This window comes from Anarrhichthys ocellatus, unplaced genomic scaffold (genome assembly GCF_004355925.1).
Source record: "Anarrhichthys ocellatus isolate YVR2014 unplaced genomic scaffold, GSC_Weel_1.0 scaffold9, whole genome shotgun sequence".
NCBI classification, from domain to species: Eukaryota; Metazoa; Chordata; class Actinopteri; order Perciformes; family Anarhichadidae; genus Anarrhichthys; species Anarrhichthys ocellatus.
In genome coordinates, this window is record NW_022280039.1 from 2,430,290 (window position 1) to 2,446,870 (window position 16,581).

Consider the following 16,581-nt stretch of genomic DNA (forward strand, 5'->3'; position numbering starts at 1 on the left):
CACACACACACACACACACACACACACACACACACACACACACACACGCACACACACACACACACTTACTCGTGTGAGTCAAAGGCAGACTTATAGACAGAGATAGATAGTGAAAGCTGAATGGAAAGACAAAGGAGCTGTGATTGTCAGAAAGAAGCAGGGCTAGACTAGAATTCAAATGTGTAATTAATAAGAGCAAGGAAAAACTGTGACGCTCTCTTTCAGTGAAGTAGACTCACCCTGTCAGTGCAGGCAAAAAACTAAATCTCTCATAGAACTCATTAATGCAGGGTACATCCAGCATGCAGACAACTTACAGAAGGTGTTTGTTATACTGTGGTGTGAATCTCACCAAAGCTGTGATAATAGGAAGGTTTCCTGGGTTCAGAAGCACGGATGGAGCAGATCACCGTGGCTCCATTCAGGTCTGCAGAGTCCTCCACTCCTGCTGCTGCTGCTGCTGCTGCTGCTGCTGCTTTCTCCTCAGGAGGAGGCACACGAAGGATATTGTAGAAGAAACCTGAGGAAGCCCAAAAACAAATGGTGTTCAGAATTTGTTAAGATGGATACCATAAGGATATCTACATAAACATATGTTTTAGTAGGCAGAGAGGTGGGAAAGAAAGGAATGAAGTGAACGAAGGTTACCACTTTTTCCATAGGAGTTGCCCATGTTGTACGTGGCTCCCTCACGGTCATAGTGTGGGTGAGCTGTGGCTGAGTTGACAGCAATGTATTGACTCCAGTCCACCTTAAAAGGACAGCATCATCATCTTTGTTTTCCTCATCATTATCAACATTCGCCCATCTTTCTCGTCTTTGCTCTCCGACTCTTTTTCAGCATCCGCATTCAAAAGTGACTATTATATTAATTATACTGACTCACCTTCTCCTTCGTCTCCAGGCTCTGCGGATCTACTCGTCTCATGTAGTTGGTTTCTGTGCTGACATAATAGTCTCCCTTGTACTTGACAAAGTTCACACTGGCGTTATCTGTGGTCTCTGTTCACACATACAGATGTCAGTAACATATTAAACACCTCAGCAAAGCACATCTTTCTGACAGATAAAACCGGAAACTACTTTGTCCTTCAGTTTGCATCCTAAATTTTTCAGAAGCGTTAGGTCATGTTTCAGATTGATCTTTCCCTCACAGACAACTACACACACCCACATTCGTGCACACACACACACACACACACACACACACACACACACACACACATTTGACTTGTGTTCCCTTTGCCTTAAAATCACAATCTGATGTAACACTAACTCTCCTGTGCTGCAAAACCTATAAGTAACACAGCACATACAGAAAAAAAAAAGAATTTAATTATTTTTTCTCTCTATTTGTTTGACTTCTACTTTGGCTCTAGTAATCTGGAACAGCTGTCTTTTCATGCAAAAATCCAACATCAAAAAATGGATAGAATACTTCAATAATGCATTTGGCACTGCTGGTGCTACATTACGGTGCATTGAAGTGGATTACACATGGGAATATGCAAAATATAAAGAAGACACACTTACTGGGAGTCTGAAAGCGCGAAAAGAAGCGTGCAAACATGTTCTTGCAGGGATCAGGCATGGCTAATGTCCCAAACTCTGACACCACAATGCGGTTCTTCTCCGAGTTGCAGACGAATGAGTCACTTCGCAGGAATCGGCTACTGTAGGTGACATTGCCCTCACAGATGTGGAACCGGTGCATCATGGCCATGCCGTCAAACCAGTGGATGTATCTGAGACGATAAAGAAAAGTAACTATACCCAGGGTATTTGTGTAAGACAAAGTTAGAGAGAGTGAGCTCTGTAAGGCAATGGCTAATGAGAAATACCCAAAAAGTCTTTGGGGAATCAAACATTTGTTAAACATCAGCAAAAAAAAAACAAAAAAAAAAAAACATGAGAACAAGAAGTTTGATTTGTCATAGGTGATGGAAAAATAACCCTATGTGTGACTCAGTGTGGCAGCTTAAACTACATGCTTTAATGTCTCTGTGGCTTCTTCAGATAATTCTCTAACTATCTCCAAACTGTGTATCCTGAACAACCCTGTTACGTTCATAGATACACAGATACAGGCACAAATCATGGGCCGTCTGAAGACTACTGTAGACTGTTGAAGTTTAGCCTGCTGACTCATTGTTTCATATGTTGCAGGTATCAATACTGTTATTGGTATGTTATAAAGCACTGTAATGTGTTTGGGTTGTATTTCCTTTTGTTTGTATACTGTCATGCTCATAAAGCTCTCTTGGTTTAACTAATTTGTTTAAGTTGTTAAATTCTATAGTATTTCTCGAATACCTGTCTTTTCCAAATTCAAACTTCCCAGGACCATTTCTCAGGAAGCTCCCATTGATCCAGGTTGGAATAGTTCCCGTGATGGTGGTGGGGATGGGATCAGGGGTTTCCTCCACAGAACGCACCAGAGGCTCAATGTTCTCCAGCCCCTTGCCCTGCGGACATCGCTGCCTGCTGGACACTGAGGAGAGGAGAGGAGAGGAGAGAGTCGCTGTATGGCTGATTTCTGATTAAAGTGCACTGTAAAAATCTATGGAGATAGAGCAGACTGGAAATAGCATGCAGTACTTGAACAGCAGCTGAAATTTTGGCCCCACAACCCCTCACCTACCTCTATCTATCTATCTATCTATCTATCTCTCTCTCTCACACGCACAAACATTCAGGTATATCACCAATTGCAATAATGGGTGTGGTGCTGTAAACCACTTGGGACTTTGAACGAGTGTGAAAGAGGAAGTGATGTCTGTGTGTGTGTGTGTGTGTGTGTGTGTGTGTGTGTGTGTGCGTGTGTATGCTACAGAGAAACACTTGTTAACCCTTGCAGGCTGCCATTGTCAGCGACATATACTAATATCAACACAATCGTATAACAAGAAGGTCTTTAGGAACTTTAACTTTATTTATTTATTTGACACAACTGTGTTATAACATTCAGAATGTAATACTTTCACAACGTCGTACCTCTGCTGCTGTATTTTAAGCTATAGACACTCAAAATAATAATTCAACTGATGTTGAGTGAGAAAATCCTTATCTCTTCTGTGGCAGGAGTCATTGCGTGCTGCAACAGCTCCTGTTTGAATGTTTTTATGACTCTCTGGAGTCTTGCACTGTGAATGACACCTGCACTATCTACTGTGTCATCTGTTATCCAATAACCAATTCTCGTTCTATCACCTCATATCGCCACACATAACGAAGATTGTAAAATACATGTGAGAGTTACGCGATTAGCAAAAGCAAATCATTGCGGTTCAATACGGAGCCCCATGCTGTGTTGAGGTTACAATATCAGAGTTTTTTTAACGGTGTGAATTGTTATTGCGACCAATCAGCAGAACCAGAATTCGTTTCATTCCCATGACACTACTGCTGCAGACAATAAAAACGAGAATGTGCAATAGAGAGATAACCGCTGTAGGCTTTAACAATCTCTCACAATGTAGAGTTTGCGAGTTTTGATTGTGATTACTGAAGCATTGCAAAGATGCCTGAATGTGGGCTGTCGTTTTCTAGGGGGGTATTTCATGTAACTTTCCTACTGCTGCATTCAAAATAGAGTCTCTTGAAAACACAGCGACACTTACGAGGCCAGAACTGTTGCGGATAATAGATTCAGGTATTGCTTTTTTGTCTCTGATTTTTGTATAATCACAATTGCAACAGTAGTTTATTTAACAGCTATTACTTTAGCGAACTGTTTTCTTCACAGCGCCAACAGTATTTCTGTGTTCAAGAAAGTTACCTTGTTGCACATCTTTTTTTAAATTCTCTGCAGGGACCTGACAGCCAGTTGTCTTCTTTTAGTTAGCAGCTGAGAATGACTAAAAGCTGTTAATTATACACTTCTTGCACCTTCTCTCACCAGCTCTGATTCAACAGGAGACTTTGGAGCAGAAACAATAGAACATGTCCTATTGTACTGTAAAACTGCAGCTCTGAAAAAACATTAGGACTGAACCACATTGAGCATGTCTTTGATTGCATGTGTGTTTCTGTGTGGATTTCTATAGAAGAGATTTTATATAAGATACTTTTCTTTTTGTCCTTGCTTTAAAAAGGGATGAAATGAATGTCTGCACTTTGTTTTTTTAGCTATAATTGAAATGTTGATTTAGTCAGTCGTGCACTTCCGCAATAATCAATGATAAAAAAACAACCTCTTGTAGAAGCTGATTGGAGTTTTGAGATTCAAGTAGCACTAGTGAAGTCAACCAGATACTTAAATACTCAAAGGAATAATCACTTTTGGTCATTATATAATGATAAACAGCATGACAAGCAAAAGGTACGGCTCTTTTAAGAATTATTACCAGAACTGTCTGTGTTGTTATTTTCAAAAAATATCCCAAATACAACAAACCAAATATCTTTACTTTACCTCACATTCATATTTAGAAATACATTATAAATTAAATCAATCTGCTAGAATCTGGCTACACTGCTGTAAGTGGTGTCTACTTACTGCCGTTTGTCTGGGGCTCTGTGGTCTTGGACATGGCTGGTTGTTCTGCAAATTTGATCAGACAAACAGAGGATTTATATGAGCCAGGAGGACAACCTTTGAACCTTTGGTTCCTTGCCAAGTTCAACAGTAAGGTGCAGTGATGACTATCATTAAACCATGTCTTAAAAGTGGTGCAGGTCTCTGTTTGCATAGTGTGACATAATACATTAGTTTCTTAAACAAAAAAAGTTGTTTAGTATATCTTTCCAATTTTTTGCTGGAAGAATTAATTGTTTGAATCATTATGCCCAACACAAAAGCCCAACGTAATGTTATTATTAGTATTAGTATTAGCTGTAGTAGTTGTAGTATTAGCAGTATAAATATTGCCACTAGTTAGAGTGATGTAGTTATTGCCATTGTATACTGTAAACAATGATGTATGTGAAAATGACCTTTAGAATATATAACACTTAGTCCACGTAGTCTGCGTGTTTGCTGCTTTTATCTAATCTCACTATACATTGTTTAGCTTCGTTCAGTTACAATAAATATTACAACATGTAGCAGCACACCATTTGTCCCCAAATTACATTCATCTATAAATCTGACCATGCTTGTCAATTGTTTGTTTACCATACCCACCATGTGTTCCAGAGGCTAAATGGGGAGGCACCCAACCATTTCCTCTATCTATACACTGGATGATGTCATCCGTGATGTCATTAGGTCAGACCAAGTATTGGGGGGGGGAGTAGAGTATGTACACGTAGATTTGTAGGTTAGTTGTGATCTGTTTTACATTGTTGTGATTGTATAGCAAATTGTAAACCATATAAAATGGTTGGCTACCTAAAGGGGTGCTGTAAGGTATAGCTTTTGTCTGTTAACTATTGGAGTCAGTAATTGGTGTCACCTGCACTCATGGTAGGAACTAAATCCTGCTGATAGGAGGCTCTATATAAGGAGATGACTTTGACTGAGCAGAGAAGAAAGGAAGATCAGTGTGTAGCTGTGTGCAAGTGATTACGTTACTTTATGATGAGTTGAGTTTTATTCAGTTAAGCTAGGTTAAATGTTTGTTTTGTTTGTATATATGTTTGGTTACACGTGTAGCAGGGCACTTTTGTAAATAAAACACCTTTTTGTTATCGGAAAACAAAGTCTCCCGTGTCTGCCTCCTACCACTTCAGAAGCCACTCCGGTCAGGCTTCACCACACAGCAGTATCCTCAGTCCTGTGTAGTTTAAATGCGTTATACACATAAACAAGGTATTGAGGATTTTTTGTTCTTTCCAATCCCGACAAGAACTGTTTTAAGTTCTATGACGTTGCATGCTATCCTACCCTGCAAGTAGGCCTCTCACATCTGAAATAGTTGTGGTGGTTCCAAAACCACAGAATAACTCTTCATATATGTGTGTTAATGAAGAAGAACAATACTCAAATGGAGAACACTCAATTGTTGATACACACAGAATAAACACTTTTTTAAATACTAAAAATAACAACTGTAGACAAGATGGTTTATAAAGTAGATGATAATAAGATGTGGATCTTGATAATATATTATAAAAAATACTTTACGATACATAGAATTAAGGCTAAAAACATAGGAGAGTGAATACAAAATTAAGGTAATTGATTAATAGTTTATTTATTTGTTACATAAAAGGGCAAAAAGGATATTATCCAGTGAAAATCGAACAAAAAATAAACAATTAGCACATGAGCATAAGAGACATCAATGCCAAATCAAATAAACATTCAAGCAGTAAACGGTTCCTCACACGCTATAACATAATATGTGGTGAGACAGGCTGCACCCAGTCCCACTACTCCCCTGCTACTCTCTCCCACTCAACATGTAGGAAATTGAAACCTGGCAAGTATGCACAGGACCTGTAGGAAAACCAGTTGGGTCATGATGTGCTTTAATTAAATTAGTAGTTGCAAGCATGGGAGTCTATTCAAGATGATAAGCTAAAAATGTTGGTATGCACTGAAGTGAAATAAACATATAAATGAAATAAACATATGTGCCAGCAATCGAAAGTGAAGCCAGGGACGACCGTCTGTTAACATCAGGAAGGATCGTGATAAAAGCAAATCAGCAGCAGACAGCCGATGTTTGGATTTACTTCAGCCCTACAGCTCAAAACACACGCCTGTGGCAAATAAGATGGCCACTGGAAAATACAGCTGTCTATTTTTCAAAGGAGAATAGCTTAACAATATTGACGTGAGGGGGCTCAGAATGGGCTAAACTATTAGACTATTGCCACAAATCAAAAGATCCTGCACACTGTGCATAGGCATGCTACACACAGTGGCAGTATTGTTGGATACAAAGAGGAATGCAAGGGAAATTACCTAACAACCGCAAGGCTGCCTGAAGCCAACACCAGAGCCCTGCCATAATAATAATTATGCATTATTGCAAAATCTTTCTGTTTTACTCCACGTGGGAAATGGCAATGGCCAAGTACAATGTTTACTACCCTAAAATAATATAAAGCAATACCATAAACCTCATAGGTGTCATTCAGAGTTCAGCTGCTGTTCTGATAGGGAAAACAGGCTGAAGTGTACCTGTTACAAACCCCTGAGGGGCTTTCAGTTGATGAGGTGTTCTGCTTTGCTCAGCCATGAAACTGGTAAGCCTCATCTCAGAACATGACAGGCTGCATCTTACTGCATATGAACATATTTCAGTTGTAAGGAGACGATTTTGGAGATCAGAGGTTTTGAACTCTATCGGAAGGGTTGGTGATATTTCAGGTCAGTTTGATGTTTTTTTCACAGCATTAACTGGGATCATTTCAATTATCTGTTTTTTATCTCTTTTTTTTGTGAGTAATGCAGTTATATTGATATAGAACACACCTGAGTTTATTATCTTGTGTCATCTGTCCACTAACAAATTAATGAATACTGGGAGTTTAATCAGAAAATGAGAGAGGGAGGCATCTCTTCTGGACACCGGCCTGTAATACGTTGACTGCGTTTTACAGATTTGAAGAGTCATTTTAATTAGCCTGCAATTAATTTCATATCCTAGCTGTAGAGAAGTTCACACGCACGACATGCTTTCACACCCACAAGTACATTTAGACACACAAATATGCACAACCACCCCCACAAACAAGCCAAGTATGTCTAAGCTTGTTTTTGTTGCTGTGGTTGACTTTCAAGTGTTTTTTTCTGCCTATCAAGTATTTTCTTCAATCTGTAAACTAGCGCTGAACAAACTTTGAAACAAAACTTTAAAAACAACATTGCTGTTTTGTAGGTTCAGCTGTCATTTTCTAAGGTATTCTCATGGTGTATGAGTCTCTTACGATCATTGTCAACGTTTTTTTCTCCTTTTAGGATGCTAAAACACAGTTAGATTGAGAACTGATTTTCTCAATGACTGATGTTGTTTCTTGCAACAAACAGACACAAAATGCAGTATTTAATTTTTTCTCTTTTGTAAAAGAATTCAGCTTAGGTTGGTGTCGAAACAGATAAATTGTCCCATCTAGTGGTGAATTGGGAAACTAAATGATTCATGATCAAAGAGTCCAGTCTGCCGTCTGAGAAAAAGGTTTTTTCTTAATGAAATGCTTTGTATTACAGCACAACAGTTGTTTAAAGGGGTCACAGACCAGTGATCAAGCTTGTGTAACTGCCTAAATAATGTTTGGCCAAAACAACTTGTCAAAGCTGATTTCAGGCTCTCTCATCAGAAACACCTTGAGGATCATTACATGACAATCATTTTGTCTTCTAACACTGACTATTGTTGAAGAAAATCATCATATAACTTAGGATTGAACTGAACACATTTGGATTCACAAGTAAACAGTTTATATAACTTGTTATGTTGAACACACTGGGTAAGTTTTGACTATAAAAGTAATCTGTGAAAAGTAATACGTCGGATTTGTCGGATATGCTGAACTTGTTGATGTTGGCGTGTATACATTAATTAAAACACTTCCCGCTGGGTTGCAACTTCAATTCTCCGTCTCTTCTCGTCATTTTGCCACAACACTATTCCTCACCATCTTTTCTACTTACTCCACCTGTTTACTGCACCATAACACCTAACCTTTATTTTGCCATGTCATATCACCCAAACAGCTTTTGACAGATTTACAAAGTCTGCATGCTGAGTCACTTCAGGTCTGCACACTCTGACACTTTTGTACCTCAGGAATTGTGTCAGTGTCCTCCAAGTCTCATAACTTATTCAGGTCATCAGAACAACCTCAGGATATACTCCACATTTTACTTCACAGCAACAAATTTACTGCATAGAAAAATGCTACGGATGTTTGAATATATTGAGTGATGTGTTTGGTCATACATATGGTCATAAAATATGTCTCACATTCCCGGCACTGCAGAATTCACTGCAGAACTGTGTGCGCTGTAAGGTGTCAAAAGATTGTGGTGTAGCTGTTGTTTTTTTCTGCACCAGTGACACCATCTGCTCCTCATTGTCCTGGTTATTTATCATAGTAATGCAGAAAACAGGTCAATACCAGTAATCCAGATGTTGGCTTCCCATGCTATTATGCAAGCGTTTAATTCCAGGTTTCAGAAAAGAGCCTTTGTCATTGAAAGGAGTAAAGGTGAGTTCAAAAACTGAATATGATGCAAAGGTTATCTGGTATGTATCACCAACATCTACAGACATACACATAATATGCATGTATACATGGTAACGCTTGTGAATACACATACAGAGTGCACACTGTAGCTCTAAATCAAGGTCATGTGAAATGTTCCAGAAAACACACCTGTGTGTTCTGTCAGACACTTAGTTGCTCTGACCCTCACTGCCATTGGTCCGTCTTCATCCCCGTAGGCCATGACAAACCAATAGGAGTGTTTGTTGCCACATTCGGCCTGGGTGTTGCCTGTGGTGAAAAGTTTAAAAGAGAGTGTTGGTCCAGCTGTGCCTCAGCAGAAGCATCAATCAACATGATCCCCATTGTGCTGGCCTCTGTGCTCATTGCTAGCGGTAAGAACATCTGGTATTCCCTAATTCTGTCTGTAATTGTTTCTGTATGGTTGCAAGTTTGTGTGAGTGAGTGTGCGAGCCTATTACCACACAGGAAGCTAGCAAAGTTTATTGAAATTATGAAGTTGTGCCTAATGTAAGAATCAAAAGTAATTTCAATGTTCTCTTACGTCCTGAACACTCTCTATCTCATCATACATCACACTCATGCCTATGTCCTCCTCGTCCAGCCCTTGGGTGTGGCACCCCACCCATCGAGCCCCTGACTTCCCGTGTGGTCAATGGAGTAGATGCCAAGCCCCACAGCTGGCCCTGGCAGGTATGCTAATATCTACACATCTGTCAATGTTTTTAGATTCACCGGCAAACGTTTTGGTTCGGTATCTGGTTATTAGATTCCAGACCCAGGAATGTTTGCATTTAAATGTTGCTTTTGAATTGAAGTCAGCAAACTATGCCCCCCCCCCCCCCCCCATCTATACATCCGCAACCTGCCTCTCACTGTATCCTTTATGTTGTCCTGTTTCGTGTCCAGATCTCTCTGCAGTATGAGAGGGACGGTGTGTGGAGGCACACATGTGGGGGATCTCTGATTGCTGCCAACTGGGTCATGACTGCTGCTCACTGCATCAAGTATGAAAGGCAGAGGGACACAGAAATATAAAAACAAAAACGCCAATGCTGACCACTACAAGTCACATACTCACAGATCTTATGTTAAATGCTGTACTCATTCTGCTCTTATTAACCCTACTTAACCCTGATTGAAATGAGGATCAGACAAGTCATGAACTACAAAAGTTGTTCTCTCCCCCCAGCAACAAGCTCTCCTACAGGGTGTTCGTGGGCAAATACAACCTGGTGGAGGAAGAGACTGGCTCCAAGGCCATCCTGCCTGAGAAGATTATTGTCCATGAGAAATGGAACCAGATCTTTGTGGCCTTCGGGTAAGACAAGCACCACCGTACAGTGTGCAAAGCGCAGTCTGAGTACCTGAGTGCACTGCCGCAACGTGCAGTAAATCATAATCTCGTCTATTATGTGTTGAGGTGACAAAGTGGGCTGAGGCTGAAATTCCATTTATTCACTTTGTTCCAGCGCATTCCTTTGACACAAGTTCTCCACCTTCATGCATCTCATATTTCTCCACAGGCAATAAAAAGTGTAAGAAAACATGAATAAGAGTGGCCCACTTTAACCATAGATAGTACTGCACTCAAGTATGCAGCTGGACGTTTTCCACAGTGGGAAATTAGAGAAATTAAATTAGCCATTGAGGTGATTCATTTGAATGTACAATACAGAAATGATAACTCTTTTCCTCTTTCTGTCTTTCTTGCAGAAATGATATTGCCCTGATCAAGCTGTCAGAGTCTGTGACTTTGAGCGACCAGGTGCAGCTGGCATGTATCCCTGCTGCTGGCACTGTGCTGTCCAACCTCTACCCCTGCTACATCACCGGATGGGGCAGGCTCTCCAGTAAGTCACTGTTTGTGGAAGGCTGGGCTGTGTTTAGTGAGCGTGATCTTGGTTACCCGTGGAAACCTCCAAAGTTGGGATGAAAATCACATGCCTGAGATTTTGGATGAAACTTTTCTGGGGGTAGGATTACTCTTAAATTGAAAATTTGGGTCGGGCTGTGAATTTTGCGCTGGGGGAAATGTTGTATAGCAGATTTGAAAGATGGCGAGTGAATCTGGATGATGGTACAGTAATAGACTCTGCTTGTGTGTTTTAGCCGGAGGCCCCATAGCTGATAATCTGCAGCAGGCTTTGATGCCTGTGGCTGACCATGCTACCTGCTCTAAGCCTGACTGGTGGTATATTGCTGTCAGGACTACCATGGTGTGTGCCGGTGGCGATGGAATCGTGGCTGGATGCAATGTAAGTGTGTGTGTGTTTGCGTGTGCGTGTGTGCGTGTGTGTGTGTGTGTGTGTGTGTGTGAAGCAATTTTGAATTGGAATGCAATGAGTGCGTTCAAATAAAAATGTCCAAGGAATCATAGGGAAAGATTACACTCAAGTGTTGTCTAGCTGCCAAGGAATGTGACAAATGTTTCTTGTGTCCCCATTTTACTCGTTGAAACAATGATTCTGATTGTGATTCTCATAGTCCCCCAGCAGCTACACCAAATGCATATAACATAAGTCCTCCTCTCTCTCTCTCTCTCTCTCTCTCTCTCTCTCTCTCTCTCTCTCTCTGTCCAGGGTGACTCTGGTGGCCCTCTGAACTGTAAGAACACAGAGGGATCCTGGGAAGTCCATGGAATTGCCAGCTTTGTCTTTGGCCTTGGCTGCAACTATGAAAAGAAACCCACTGTCTTCACCAGAGTGTCAGCTTTCAACGACTGGATCGACCAGGTAAGAGGGACACACAAATGGATTTTAATTATTTTGTAGAGAAGCATATCCACTTGGCATACAGCAAAGGCATGTTTCCTTGTTCCAATTTGACTCTAATGAATGAATATTTGTGTTTCAGGTTATGATGAACAACTAAAAAATGAGGAAGTGGCAATAAAAGATACCCAGCAATCTGTATTTTTCTTGGATGTGTTTGGATACCCACCAGCTTTAGCAGACTCTCAGATCTGATAAACCCCCATAGCGAATGAATCCTAAACGTTATTAAGCCACATTTACTGAAACTGTGTCATATGTGGCTGGCAAGAAAAGGAAACAATGTCAACAAATATCCAGCAGGTGTCCTCATACACTTATCATAGGAAATTGGTTCTGACAGCTTTTCAAATCGGGATACGGTGCAGAATAGCCAATGTTTCTGGCTGCAAATGCAGCACCAATAAACGTGATACACTGTGAATAGCTTGCATAAAACAAGCAGGTGATTCAAACAAAATTGCCACAACATGTCAAATAGCACCAAGTTGCATATTGGATTATGAGAGTAAACGGTGTGCGCTGTTGCGAAATAGGCACTTCATATGAAATATGAATCTAATATCCCAGCTGGAACCTGACCTGGTTTGTCCCTGTGCCCTCTCAACGGGAGGGCTTTATGAAAGCCATTCTACTGGGGAATCTATCTTTCCTCATGATAATATCGCTCTGAAAAGAACTACGTTAGAATGGAAAAGTTTCGATTTTTTTCTCTCGCTGTGATGAGATGAGGATGAGAGAATAGAGGGGAAATTAAGAAAGAAATTAAAGGTCTCTCTCTGCTTTCTTTTTTGTAATCTCACTCTTTTTTTCTTTCCATCACATTTGTAAGATTCTCACACAGACTGATCAGTTTTCACAGGGTAATGGAGGTGTGTAAGTGTCCTCAATGACATGTGAGGCAGTGATCAGACATGACACGCCCTGTGCAAGAGTAATAATTACTGTGTGTGTTTGTGTGTGTGTGTGTGTGTGTGTGTGTGTGTGTGTGTGTGTGTGTGTGTGTGTGTTAAGAGCAGACAGAGGGAGACACGGAGTTTTCATCGTGTGTCTGTGATTCTCTCAGGCTATATGTGAGTGCATTTCTCTGATATGATGAATCACTCTTCTGAAGCATCGGTCTCTGGAGTATCCGTCTGTGATCAGTGATAACTATCCCATCTAAACTCCCATGAATGCTACAGCACAAGTGCAGCTCCCTGACTAATTCAGTCTGATTTGGATGGAAATTAAGGTATCCACGGATATTGCCTGTCTCCATTTGAAATGCATCTCGAAAAAAGAAGCCGATACCGTTTTGACAAGCACTTTGCATTGTTACAGTGCACAGTACTGATGGTGGAGCACTGCATTCATATGTAATGATTAAATACTGAGTGCAGTAATTCATCCAAATTAAATAAAATAACAATGCAAAAAATATTAAATAGAACTTTAAATATGTTTGACTATGTCATGATATCATCCCGTTCATGGTTTTAATTAGTTTTGTTTAGTTACATATATAAAGCTACTATCATCTGGCACTTAACATTGTCAGTCACTACATTCATATTTAATTTAAACATTGTACTTCTTAAAGTATTGTTAGTATGTGCACCAGTACAGCACTTTAACTAAACTGATGATCTCTGGATCTGTTCCCCTGCAAAAAGTTTTTCTGAAGCCAGTGGTGAGGGGGGAAATGAGGCCTCAAAAGAAGGCTTTGTCTCTTCCTGAACTTTTTAGGTCATGGTGCCCCACACTCATCACACACACACACACACACACACACACACACACACACACACACACACAGACAAAGGAAGGGAGACAGAGAGAGAGCCCAGCAGAATCCCCCAGGGGCACCCTGTTACTGTGCTGAATACCAATAAAGAAAAGAGGAGGCAACAAGTTCTGAGTTTGTGCAGCTGCTTTTCAAGTTCGTGCAACTTGTTTCAAGTGAACTAAGCAGTGAAGAGGGTGCGTGTCATTCACTGCAGCTCTGCCTGTGTTCAGGCCAAAATACTCTGTTCTATAGTTTGAAAATAGGTCCTTCTGCACAATAAGAATCACAATACGAGTGCACCCTGCCTCTCTTTTTTCCTTGCTTTCATTTTCTTCTTCTTTGTTTTTCCAGGTTTTTTTTGCATTATGTTACATCTCTTTTACTTTGCATGCACTGACTGGTTGGGTTGTTGCAATGACCTTTTGTGTAAACGTGTTGACCGTGTGTTCTCCACAGAGGTGTGAGAGGAAAAGCCCTTGATGGGATGTTCCAAGAGCACCTTTGTATAAATAGCTCAGTAGTAAAAGACTCGGAGAGGGAGAGAGGGAGAGAGAGAGGGATAGATGGAGGAGGGGGGAGGGACTTGGGGATGATGAGCAGCTACACTGACACCAGCATCTCCGCTCAGCAGTCACTGAGAACCGGTCAGGACTCCGCCAGCTTGACTGCACTAACGGTCCGGTGCGGTACAGCCAGTTCGACAAACGGTCAGGCAGAGTTGGGTGATGTACTTTGAAGAAAAAGTTCCCGCCTTACAAACAATTAGTTGAAGATCCGTGTCCATTTTGAACATTTTATATGGACGCGTTTGGCAGCTGAGGCGTGCGTGGAGGAGAGGACATAAAAAAGTAGCTACAAACACATGGACACCGGACACCAGAGGGAAGGACTGGGCAGGCTGGTGAGATGTTTATCTGCTTAAAGTGATACTGCAAGCAGGCTACAAACAACAAGCAAAATATTGAAATATAAACGAATGACATTTTATCTTCAGTCCACACAAAAGTATTTTTCAAAATGTTTTTGAAAATGAAATCGTTGGATGTTTTCTGTAATAGAGTAACAACAGTAGTGCATTAATTGCCTTCCTAAAGTTCTGCCTAAACATTCTTGAAAGTATTTCAAAATGATATGCAATATAATACTTGCGTAAAATATCCACAATCAAAACAGTAATAGACCACTATAGTCTGTCCCCTTTAAGAACAACCAATAATTAAATGTCTGATTATGACCTTGTCTACAAATCAACAACTAGTTGGCTTTACTTTTTGTATGTTATAAATAGTGTCACTCTCAGCACTAAACAGTGTTTATCCCCCCGACTTCATAGTTGTAGGCCATGCAGCTGGTGCTCTCTAATGAGCTGGGGAGGAAGGGAGCCAGTTCAGTCACATGAGACGGAGGTCACTCACTCTCATAGTCCACTGCAAGCTGATGCATTATGCACAAACATTGGCCTGTTTTCCATGTGGTCACTGCAAGCAAAAGTGTGATTGCCCGTGTGCAGAACCAATTTGGCCACCTCTGTGGGAAGCAGCCTTTGATGCATGTAGACTATATTTGCATGCATTTAAATGAGATGTTTGCATTTGTACACAAAAGGCCTTTATGTCAATCAATGGCACCATTCACACACACACACACACACACACACATGCATCCACAAGCATACACTCTGTGCTGTATTTTGCTGTTACATGACACCAGCCTAAAGCTTAACTATTTCCTGCTACAGCCACAGAGCTCAGAGCCATTAGGCAGCAGATAGACTGTCTGTGGATTGATTGTGGCATCAGGAAGTGCTGTTGTGTGGATGTGGGTTTTTGTTTTTGTGTGTGGCGGGCCAGTCATGCGCTGATCTTTGAAAGTTTGAATCTACCAAAACAAACATTCCATCAATCCATTTTCTGAAACTTATTCAAACTAAATTTGAAGTTACTGACACATTATTTTACTATATGTGTGCGATTGGGTCTCCAATCCTCTTTTGGAGTTACAGTATATTAGCATCCGAACACATTTGCTCTGCTCCAGTGTGGCCACCAGCTAAAACAGAGCTATCTTGTATGCAGAGGAAATTTATTTATCTTGCAAATGAAAACAAATGATCCTTGTAGTCATTAAAACATGAACCACGATCATGTACTTTGGGAAGTACATGTTATGAAATATAATTGGTGATAATGAATAACTGCTGCGACTGCTGTGTTTTCTTCTTATACGCACCACTGATTGTCTGAAATCAATATGAGCATGCAAACATCCCTCATTGCTCACACTAATTCCTCTAACACACACACACACGCACACACACACAGACTCTGTCACATCTCTCTGTCATCTCATACACATTCCTCACTTTTGCTCTAATTGAAATTGTAAACTTGATACGCTACATTTCGTGTCACCTGACTTCTGCGAAAAGGTTCCTCAGGATGTTTTGGAAATATTCTGCAAAGCAGTGAGGGCAGTTTTATTGAGAGTAATCCCAGTTAGAGATTATGTGGGTTCATTCCCTACAGTGATGCCCCCGGCATCCTGAGAGGCACCCATCTGGTTCAAACAGAAACCAACTTCTTGCATTGGAGAGCAGTTTAAATGCATCACTGACACCTACTCTGACTTGGTGCTATCCATCTTTATTTGGCTTGGTCATAAAATGCCTATAAAGGGAAGGATAACTTTGAAATGAGTTCTCAACAGCAAACTTGGACTGTTGCAGTATTGCCCTCAGTTGGAGAGAGGAGGAAATATGTGGTATCATTAGAAATGCATTAGAGGGAAGGGAGGGAGATATAGAAGCAAGGAAATGAGCTTGAGTTTTTATCTCTTAAACTCTGAGAGGTAAAAATATTCACACTCTCCAGCTTATGCTTGTCAGTCTCTCTTTCTTTTTGTCTTTCTCTCTCTCTCTCT

At 40.7% G+C, this 16,581-nt stretch overlaps 2 protein-coding genes and 1 long non-coding RNA gene across 3 annotated transcripts in view; 2 read left to right on the forward strand and 1 right to left on the reverse strand.

The window, feature by feature from the left end:
• Nucleotides 1-4,551, reverse strand: part of bco2l (beta-carotene 15, 15-dioxygenase 2, like) — a 9,368-nt gene extending 4,817 nt beyond the window's left edge. Inside the window, exons 1-6 of the mRNA XM_031849692.1 lie at nt 4,499-4,551; nt 2,314-2,491; nt 1,534-1,745; nt 887-1,002; nt 649-751; nt 353-520 (exon numbers count right to left, since the gene is read on the reverse strand). Of these exons, the coding sequence (XP_031705552.1) occupies nt 353-520; nt 649-751; nt 887-1,002; nt 1,534-1,745; nt 2,314-2,491; nt 4,499-4,532 (811 nt within the window). The 5' untranslated portion in view covers nt 4,533-4,551. The remainder of the gene's footprint in view (nt 1-352; nt 521-648; nt 752-886; nt 1,003-1,533; nt 1,746-2,313; nt 2,492-4,498) is intronic.
• Nucleotides 4,552-9,396: 4,845 nt separating this feature from the next.
• Nucleotides 9,397-12,029, forward strand: ela3l (elastase 3 like). Its single transcript, XM_031849250.1, has 8 exons — nt 9,397-9,494; nt 9,725-9,813; nt 10,030-10,127; nt 10,313-10,441; nt 10,837-10,973; nt 11,233-11,378; nt 11,703-11,855; nt 11,977-12,029. Exons 1-8 carry the CDS (start codon nt 9,455-9,457, stop codon nt 11,992-11,994), a joined length of 810 nt encoding a protein of 269 aa, XP_031705110.1. The 5' UTR covers nt 9,397-9,454; the 3' UTR covers nt 11,995-12,029.
• A 2,221-nt stretch (nt 12,030-14,250) lies between these two features.
• LOC116384550 (uncharacterized) overlaps nt 14,251-16,581 on the forward strand; it is a 4,795-nt gene continuing 2,464 nt past the window's right edge. Inside the window, exon 1 of the long non-coding RNA XR_004212819.1 lies at nt 14,251-14,563. This is a non-coding gene — a long non-coding RNA (uncharacterized LOC116384550). The remainder of the gene's footprint in view (nt 14,564-16,581) is intronic.

Bases quoted from the DNA above. Each gene is read 5' to 3' on its own strand.
- ela3l (XM_031849250.1), top strand. From the start codon at position 9,455: ATGATCCCCATTGTGCTGGCCTCTGTGCTCATTGCTAGCG. The intron at 9,814-10,029 runs GTATGCTAATAT...TTTCGTGTCCAG, and splicing joins CCCACAGCTGGCCCTGGCAG to ATCTCTCTGCAGTATGAGAG. The intron at 10,442-10,836 runs GTAAGACAAGCA...TCTTTCTTGCAG, and splicing joins CAGATCTTTGTGGCCTTCGG to AAATGATATTGCCCTGATCA.